Genomic DNA, 10567 nt, shown 5'->3' with positions numbered 1-10567 from the left:
ATGCTATTGCACTCCAGACAATGTCTTACTAATATTTTGTGTTGTAAAGCTGTAGGAATAACAACCACAGCTGCACAAACCACAGCTGCAGCAACAACAACCAACAGTGCAGACACAACCGACACACACTCTACTGAAGGGTGGCCTCCAACGACAACACACTTAGTTTGCACAGCAACGGCACAACCACAGCTTGCTTCAAACCACCATACCACGTTGCCAGCAATACTACGCACAGTTGGACTAGCCCAACCGCACAACCACAGTAGACAGACACAACTACAACCACTAGTTGCCTCCAACGACAACCACAGTATGCAGCAGGCACGACAACCACAGCTGCTCCCCCACAAACCACAGTGCACGCAACGATACAACCAACAGTTGCGCACAACTATAACCACAGATTGCCTCACACCACAACCACAGGTGACAGCAACGCAACTACAGCTGCTCCACGACCAACCACAGTTGCAGCAACAACAACCACAGTTGCTCCAACCACAACCACAGCGCAGCACACAACACAGTTGCGCAACGACAACAACAGTTGTTCCAACTACCACCACAGTTGCTCCAACACAACCACAAGTTGCTCCAACACCAACCACAGACCACAAGCCAGCAACAACACTCCAGTTGCAGCAACACGCAAACCACAGTTGCTCCAACTACAAACCACAGTTGCAGCAATCCGCAACAACACTAGCTCCACGACAACCACAGTTGCAGAACGACAACACCTGCACAACGACAACCACAGTTGCAGCAACAACAACAACAGCTAACAGTGTTGCGCAACGACAACCACAGTTGCAGCCATCAACAACCACATTGCTCAAACCACACAACACACAACAGTTGCCTCCAACAACCACCACAGTTGCTCCAACACAACCCACAGTCGACTTCACAACACAACCACAGTTGCTCCAACTACAAACCACAGTTAGCCCAACAACAACCACAGTTCAACAACGTGCACAACCACAGTTTCCCAAACCACAGTTAGCCAACCAAACCACGATTGCTCCAACCACACCCCGCTTGCCCAACACAACCACAGTTGCTCCACCACAACCACAGTTGCAGCAACACAACAACCCACCTGCTCAACGACAACCACAGATTGCCAGCAACAACCCATTGCTCCAACCACAACCACAGTTGCAGCAACGACAACCACAGTTGCTCCAACTACAACCACAGTTGCAGCACAACAACCACAGTTGCAGCAACAACAACCACAGTTGCTCCAACTACAACCACAGTTGCTCCAACAACAACCACAGTTGCTCCAACCACAACCACAGCAGCAGCAACAAAACCACGTTTGCAGAGCACGACAACCCAGTTGCTCCAACTACACCACACAGTTGCAGCAACGCACAACAACACTAGACTCCAACGAACACCACAGTTGCCAGCAACGACAAACACCTGCACCAACGACAACCACATTGCAGCAACAACAACAACAGTACTCCAACCAAACCACTGGCTGCCAGACACAACACTTATCCAACCCAACCACAGTTGCAGCACGACAACCACAGTTGCTCCCAACAACAACCACAGTTGGTCCAACACACCACAGTTGCCGCAACGACAACACAAGTGCCTCCAACAAACCACAGTTGCTCAACTACAACCACACACCAGTTGCTCCAATGACAACCACAGTTGCACAAACAACAACACAGTTGCTGCAACAACAACCACAGTTGCAGCTGCAACGACAACCACAGTTGCTCCAACACACCAACCACAGTTGCTCCAACCAAACACAGTGCGCCAACCGACAACCACCGTGCTTCCAACTACAACCACAGTTGCTCCCAACCACAACCACAGTTGCAGACAACAAAACAACACTGCCTAAGCGAAAACCCAGCATGCAGCCAACAACAACACAGTTGTCTCCACACAACCACAGTTGCAGCAACGACAACCACAGTTGCTCCAACTAACACCACAGTTGCAGCACACAACAAAACACAGTTGCAGCAACAACAACCACAGTTTGCTCCAACTACAACCACAGTTGCTCCAACAACAACCACAGTTGCTCCCAACTACAACACAAGATGCTAAGCAACAACAACCACAGTTGCAGCAACGACAAAAAACACCTGCCCCAACAACCACCACAGTTGCCAGCAACAACAACAACAGTTGCTCCAACCACAACCACAGTTGCAGCAACGACAACCACAGTTGCCTCCAACACAACAACACAGTTAGCCAACATGACAACCACATGTCCACACAATCAGACAACCACAGTTGTCCATATGCACCACCACAGTTGCATGCACCGACAACACAGTTGCTCAACTAAAACAGTGCTCCACTACAAACACAGTTGCAGCAAACAACAACACAGTTGCTCCAACAACAACCACAGTTGCAGCAACGACACCACATTGCTTCCAACCACAACCACAGTTACTCCAACCACAAACCACAGTTGACAGCCACCGACACCACCGTTCCTCCAACTAAAACCACACGTTGCTCCAACCACAACCACAGTTGCAGCAAGACAACAACACCTGCTCCAAAGACAACCACAGTTGCAGCACAACAAACAACAGTTGCTCCACCACACACCACAGGACAGCAACGACAACCACAGTTGCCTCCATACAAACCACAGTTTGCAGCAACGACAACCACAGTTGCAGCAACAACCAACACACAGTTGCTCCAACTACAACCACAGTGCAGCAACAACAAGCAACAGTTGCTCAACCACACACAGTTGCAGCAACGACAACCACAGTTGCTCCAACAACGAACACAGTGCTCAATACACCACAGCTGCAGTAACAACCACCAACAGGTAGTGCAGCAAACGACAACCACAGTTGCTCAACTACAACCACAGTTGCGCAGCACACGACAACAACACCTGCTCCAACACCACCACAGTTGCACCAACAACCACCACAGTTGCTCCAACACAACCACAGTTGCCCAGCAACGACAACCACAGTTGCGACCCCAACGACAACAACAGTGTTGCAGCAACGGACAACCAACAGTTGTTCCAACCACAACCACAGTTCAAGCGATACGAAACCACAGTTTCAAGCAACCACAAACCACAATGTCCAACCACAACCACATAATGACAGCCAACTAACCAACAGTTGCTCCAACGACAATCCACAGTTGCACAACGCAGACCATCTCCACGACGCAGTTGCTTCTACTCCCAAACGCAACCACAGTTGGCAGCAACGACAACCACAGTTGCCTCCAACATGGACCCACATGTTGAACGCAACGACAACACTTACGTATGCTCCGACACACCAACACAGGGTCCCAACGTCAAGCCACAGTTTCACTACCCAGTTCTCAACCACAACCACAGTATGTCACAACGACAACCACTAGTGCCTCCACTACAACCACAGTGGTTGACTCCAGACCCTTAAACTTCAATCCCACTACTCCGATGCGAGTTGCCCCTCCCTGCCTTCTCAATCCTAAAAACCACTCTAGCTTCTTGCTGCGCCTTCCATCCTTATTATCCTGTCTATGATCATCGAACAACAACCCAGTATGCCCCAACCAGAACCACAGTTGCCACTCCGAAACGACAAACTACAGGTTGCAAGCAACGACCACCAAACCGCCTGCGCCAACAGGACAACCACCAGTGACGAACCCAGCACCAACAACACACCACAGTTGCCTTTCATACAACACACCGAATCTAGTTGCAACGTTAGCCACAACAAACACGGTTGCGCCAACAACAATCCACATGTTGCTCCCACACTACAACCCAGATTGCCAGCAACGACAACCTACAGTTTACTCTCAACACAACCACAGCGTTGCCCAAGCCAACGACAACCACAGTTGCCCGATGGCAACACACAACCACAGTTTTGTTCAACCCATAGATACAATCAGTTGACTCCAACCACAACCACAGTGTCGCAATCATGAACTTAAACAACTACGAGTGCCTCCTTAAACAACAACAACATGTTGACTCCAACACAACCAACACTGTTGCGAGCAAGGCACAAGCCACAGGTGCCCTTCCTAACCACAACCACAGTTATTCTGACAGTCCAACGACAACCACAAGTTGCCTCCAACCACAGTTGCTCAATCAAAAAAACAACCACAGTTGTCAGGCAACGACAAACAGCTGCATGACAACGACAACCACAGCTGCCAGCAAAGACAACCAACAGTTAGCCTCCAACACAACCACCAAGTTTGCCAAGCCAACAACAACACCAGTGCTGCTCAACACAACACAATTGCTCCAACGAAAACCACAGGTGCTCGACCCACAAGCACATTGCCCAGCGACAACACCACAGTTGCTCCAATACAACAACACAGTAGCGCTACAACACAACACAATTGCCGTCCAACGACAACCACGTTGCTCCACCACAACTCACAGTTGCAGCTGACAACACCACAGTGCTCCAACAACAAATACCCTCAGTTTCTCCAACTACCAACCACAGTTGCTCACACCCAGGTCAACCACAGCTGTGCAAGCAACGACAACCACAGTTGCCAGCAGACCACAACCACACTTGCCTTCCAAACCACAACCACTGATTGCTCCAACCGACAAACCACACGTCTGCAGCAGCTGACACCACACGTTGCTGCCAACACAACCACCGTGGCTTAGCAAAGCACAACAAACTAGTTGACTCGACCCCACAAACCACAGTTGCAGCAACGACAACCACAGCTGCAGCAACGACAACCACAGCTGCCCCGACCACAACCACTGCTGCTCGAAGCACAACTACAGTTGCAGCAACTACAAACACAGTTGCTCCAACAAGAACCACTGCTACCTCCTCTGCAGTCATGAATAAAATAAGTTTCCTCTTGGTCATAGCAGCTTTTACTGCTTTCATTTGGAAATAACGTGACTGGATCAATAATACCACCAACATGTAGACACTGGGTAAACATTCTACTTCTCATGAAGAGGCTTATTATGTGATTTTATATTATATATTTAATGTGCTTTAGCAGTAACTTGTGTTTTTTACTGATATTAAACTTACTAATTATAATAGATCTTATGTAATGCATTGATTAAGTACACAGATCAAACTGATATACCTGTATATTCTTTTGACATTAGACAAGCATACATGCAGCTTTTATTGACCGCTGTTGACAGGGACACGGAACCATATGAGCCATATGCAGTGATAGGCCATGAGAATAATCAGTTATTATGTCTAATACATTAAAAGAGCTTTAATATCCGTATTGCAGTTCATTTGTGTTTGATTGCATTACACTGTAAGAAATGGTCTTTTGCTGCACACTGTGGTGATTCTCCTCTTGTCTGCATTGGTGTGTGTGTTCATGTTCCATGTGAAGTACATCCTGAAATAAAAAGAATGCGTTTGAGCATCATACTCATATACCTTTCTTCTTGTAGTGTGTGGTAAGCCCATGTTGGCATCAGATGAAACACATTCAACCAGTCACGGTTGATTGACAGAGATGGGAATTAACGAAGTACAACTACTTTGTTACCGTACTCAAGTGGATTTTTCAGATATTTTTACTTTACTATTTATTTTTTGGCGACTTTTTGCTTTTACTCCTTACATTTTAACACAAATATCGGTACTTTCTACTCCTTACATTTTACAAAACTGACTCGTTACTTTAGTTTTGTACTAAAGGTTGTGTATAAGGTGTGATTGTGAGTGCACGTCGGAGATCAGCGCAGACAGAGAAAAAAGTGAGGAAAGAGACTAGCTGTCTAGAGGATAATCAGCTGAGTGTGTGTGGTGTGTGTGTGTGTGTGTGTGGGTGTGTGGTGTGTGTTGTGTGTTGGTGCGTGTGGTGTTGCTCCGAGAACTGTAAGTCCTACCACTTATGTTGTCGATTCATTGCTGCCTGTTGTTATTCTAAGTTTGGCAAATGAAAGTTAGCAATTCCTCATTCTGCTTTTCTAAGTCAAACATTAGGTATAATTTCCTATAAAGGAGTTTATTGACCATTAGTTCAAAAAATAACTGTAAAACTAAAATTACTAACTCTGTGTTACGTAGTGTTGAAAACGTCAAAAGTGACAAACATAAAAAAAAATGGGACAAAAATGTAAGAATCAGTTAAAAACATTGATAAAAAGCGTCAATAAAAGTGTTGATTTTCAATTTTAACAGGAAGACGACACAATGGTTAAATAGGCATTCTCTATGAGAAATTAAAAAAAAAGAAATGTCTTAAATAGGTTTTAATAAGTCATATCTCTTGAAGGGTTAAGACAAGTAAGACTTTTCTTATTTTTTTGTTAAGTTATATTGCTCTTCAGTTGTGACAGGCACACTGATAAAATTTCTGCGGATGTGCTGCAACAGCAGCAATCGGCGCAATGACTATTATTGCCCATACTTTTGATTATTATTCCGCCAGATATTTGTCCCGCTACTAGTGCCGGAGCGTTGTCAACACATGCACACAAAATACCTCGAAACGTGTGTAATGATCGGGAATGGTGGGCTATGACTTTTCAACAAGATTGCCTGGCGGTCTTTACGAAATCTGCAAAAAAAACGGCAAAAAATTTCATAGACTAATTTGGGAAAGTTCGGGAAATGCTCAACACGCTTAAAACCCCCCTCTTGGGCCGTGGTTATCGCCATACTTAACGTAGAACATGATTAAAGGTTTAAACCGAAGACAAGACTTTGGGTGTTATTGGGCTGAATGGGGTTCAATATCAAGGACGGTTTCTCCCAAACCAGTTAGGTATCGTCCCGTTTTCAGACGTTCCGATTTTCCAATGTGGTGTAGTGGTGGAATGTTGAGAGTTAGAGTGGAGGACAGAGTGGGGAGATTAAAAAAAATCCTCTTGGTTCTCTCTCTATAACTTGCTCCCACACCAACAATTCAACTGGTCATGGACAATTTATAAATGAAAACGTAGGTATTGCCTGTCTTGTTTCAGCTAATGTGATCATTTATTCGATTATGAATTATACTTTTCGCTCAGCGACCTTTCAAATGACAACTTCCTCCATTCACTGCCATGTTAAACATTTCTGAGCAAAACGCAGAGCAAAGCACTTTTTGAAATCGCTGAACGCCCACTTTTAAGTTCATCCACATAAATTTTAATAAAATATAATAGAAAACATCAATACGCTCACAAAGCCCTTCTGTCTAGCTAGATCCAGTGGGTGTTGTAGTTTTTCTAACGTCACTAGTCAATAGTTTTCTAGGCCAAAAAGAACGTTAATCTCAAGATTAAAAAAATGTACGCCGTTAAAATGGGTTTGCATTAACGACGTTAATAACGCGTTTAACTGACAGCACTAAACAATTGTTTGTGATTAATTTAATTTGTACTCAACTTAACGATTGATCCATTTTTTAAAGATTTCTTTGGAGCTTTTTAGGCCTTTATTGACAGGACAGTTGAATGACAATGTCCAACACAAATTCACGCTTCTGCTTTGACTTTTTATGTAAACGACCTGCTCAAAAACGTCACTTGACGTTTGGTGTGGACACACCATAGTTTTTGTCACTTTGTAAGTCAATAATACCATTCTCTCATTTTTATAAAAAAAAGCTTCTCCCCCGAAGGTGTGGCTCTTCCAGTCTCTTTTACCTATACGCAAAAAAATACCAATCAACACATAAGCTGCACAATGAGAAAATGCAAAAAAGTACTTTTTTGAGAAAATAAACTAATTTTTACAACAAACTTCCCAAAGACCTTTCCCACAAATGCATATATGTATAGATATGAGAAACTAGAAGAATGTCACGTCTCAAAAGAAATGTCCCTCAACCTGTTTCTTTAGGCAGTAATACTAAAGCAGATGGTGAATATAGTATATATAATTACAGAGGGGGCCACACCTTAAAAAATACCACATTCCTCACACAACTTATGTGAGTCCTTTCTCAGAGGCTGATGTCATATTACCTGCTTTGGGTGGATGGATATAAAAGGCGATGTGTGTTCAGTGGAGGACGTCAACCAGCAAACAGCAACAGGTGGAATCAGAGAGCATCCCAGCTTAAACCGCAGTCAGGACAAATCTACAGCGGACGAAACCTGTGAGTATTTCAATGAGGAATATTAGTCCAATTTCAATCAATGCAAGTTGGACTTTATGTCTTTCTTCATTAATGATGCAAATGTCTGCCATAATACTCATCATAGTAATCACATTAATTATCACCCACGATCCGTCGGGGTAATAATTACTAATGTTAATCTTTTTTTCTGGAAGATAATGAAACATATTTTAAATACTCAAATTATTGTATGTGTCTACAGCTACAACTATGTTGCTGTAAGACATATTTTGGTGTAGCTTTTTGGATAAAAAAATAAACAAAAAATGCACAATAAAGCTTGTTTTCTTCTAGAAACAATGTAAATGCACGCGATAATACAATCCTCATTTGTAGATCCTAACATTTATAAATGGTAGGTTGCATTTACAGCTAAAAAAGGATTATTGTCTCACAGATGTTGTGGATGATGAGAAGAAATTAATCACATTAATTTTAACATATACAAAAAGTGACACTAAATTCTAAAACAAAGAAGCACAGTGTCCTTGTTTTTGTAAGATGCAGAATCATAATCATATGAAGCGTTGGTTTCTGTGCTGTTTTCCCTGGTGGGGCGTGGTCATTTGATGATAAATGGTTGAATCGACAAAGTTTCTATGGTGAAGGCCAGCCGGGTGAACTGAGAGGGACAGTGTAAGTAGGACACATGAGTCAAAGTTTCCTATTCAGATGAGAATTTTTGTGACAATCTCAACATGTCACAGGTGATTGATGAGCCAGGCAGAACTACTTGACGGATCCTTCAAAATCAACATTGAAAAACGTGATTCTCTGAAATAGGACGGACAAAATGACTGCGTTAGGAGATTTTGTGATTGGCCTTAGTGACCGCTGTCCTCTAATCTGTGTTAGAAGTGCTAGATTGGAAAGATCCAGCTGTTGGGTTTTTACAGTAGAAATGTAAAATTCAGGCCATTGTGACAGTAATAAACTGTTTATCACACCTGTGAAATATCGTTTGTATAAGTGGCATTGTAATATTTGGCAAATTATCATTATATGCAATCACTACATTAAATAACAAAGCTTAGAGTTAAAGCTTAGAGTTAAACCTGTCACAGGTGATTGATGAGCCAGGTAGAACTGCTTGACGGATCCTTCAAAATCAACATTGAAAAATGTGGTTCTCTAACATAGGAGGGACAACATGACTGCGTTAGGAGGTTTGGTGCTTGGCCTTAGTGACCGCTGTCCTCCAGTCTACAGTAGAAATGTAACATTCAGGCTTTTCTCAGTGACCATGCTGACAGTAATACACTGTTTATCACACTTGTGAAATACCATTTGTAGAACTGGCATTGAAATATTTGACAAATTATCATTATATGCATTCACTAGATTAAATTACAAAGCTTAGAGTTAAACCTGTCACAGGTGATTGATGAGGCAGGTAGAACTGCTTGACGGATCCTTCAAAATCAACATTGAAAATGTGATTCTCTCAAATAGGAGGGACAACATGACTGCGTTAGGAGTGCTACATTGGAAACATCAAGCTGTAGGGTTGTTACAATAGAAATGTAACATTCAGGCTTTTCTCAGTGACCATGCCGACAGTAATACACTGTTTATCACACTTGTGAAATACCATTTGTAGAATTGGTAGATCTACGTGCTTACACTACATTAACTTACATTAAATTACAAAGCTTAGAGTTAAAGATAGATCAAATCACTGGTTCTACACAGAAATATCAATGATGTTCAAGGCAAAGGACTTATGTTTAAATTACACCTATGTCTGGATACAAAACTGCAAGTGCTGAACACGTTAATTAAAACCCTTTTCATGATGAGGTGGTGTAAGAGCATCAGTAATAGATTATCTCCTGAAGGTGTGGTTCTTCCAGTCGGTCATACCTATCCACATATGAACAAAAAAACAGACATACGCTGCACTATGACAAAAACACTCGGTGTTAACTTATGAAAACATCATAAATGCCTTCCCCACAAATCCGACAGCTATGTCCCCCAACAGGTTTCTTTAGACATTAACACAAAAGAAGTCGTAACAATGAGCCATTACAGGGGTGGCCAAACCTTTTAAATCCATGACCGATACATTTCATGACGTTGTTAACAAACCTGATGTTACATTACCTGCTTTGTGAGGATGGATATGAAAGGTGATGTGTGTTTAGTGGAGGATGTCAACCAGCAAACATCACTGCAGTCAGGACAAAACCTGTTAATTGTTTTTCTGGAAGATGACAAAACATTTTTTTGAAACTATAATAATTGTGTTTACAGCTATAACTAATGTTGTGCATGTTGGTATTAGACAGACATTTTAGTCTTTTTAATTAATTTAATTTATAATATATAACTTATTCATCCCCAGTGGGGAAAATTATAATTTACACTTTGATTTTGTCAGAATCACTCCACACATGCTCAGCACCTATTCACTGCACTAATGGAGACATATCAGAGTGAGTGGGCTGCC

General features: G+C 42.7%; 1 protein-coding gene and 1 long non-coding RNA gene across 7 annotated transcripts in view; both read left to right on the top strand.

Annotated features, from left to right (window-relative positions):
- Nucleotides 1–77: 77 nt before the first annotated feature.
- On the top strand, nt 78–4787 carry LOC116691948 (uncharacterized). Of its 6 annotated transcripts, none has more exons than XR_004332585.1 (2): nt 78–106; nt 4721–4787. It is a non-coding gene; the product is annotated as an uncharacterized LOC116691948 (long non-coding RNA). The 6 variants fall into 6 exon arrangements; XR_004332586.1 differs by lacking the exon at nt 78–106 and adding an exon at nt 2250–2262; XR_004332583.1 differs by lacking the exon at nt 78–106 and adding an exon at nt 4094–4110.
- A 3538-nt stretch (nt 4788–8325) lies between these two features.
- LOC116693064 (spore coat protein SP65) overlaps nt 8326–10567 on the top strand; it is a gene marked incomplete at its 3' end in the record, with an annotated part of 37764 nt that continues 35522 nt past the window's right edge. Inside the window, exon 1 of the mRNA XM_032521750.1 lies at nt 8326–8333. Within this exon, the coding sequence (XP_032377641.1) occupies nt 8326–8333 (8 nt within the window). The remainder of the gene's footprint in view (nt 8334–10567) is intronic.

Source organism: Etheostoma spectabile, chromosome 7 (genome assembly GCF_008692095.1).
Source record: "Etheostoma spectabile isolate EspeVRDwgs_2016 chromosome 7, UIUC_Espe_1.0, whole genome shotgun sequence".
NCBI lineage: Eukaryota > Metazoa > Chordata > Actinopteri > Perciformes > Percidae > Etheostoma > Etheostoma spectabile.
The sequence above is the reverse complement of the archived record's forward strand: the minus strand, read 5'-3'. Positions and strand labels throughout refer to the sequence as shown.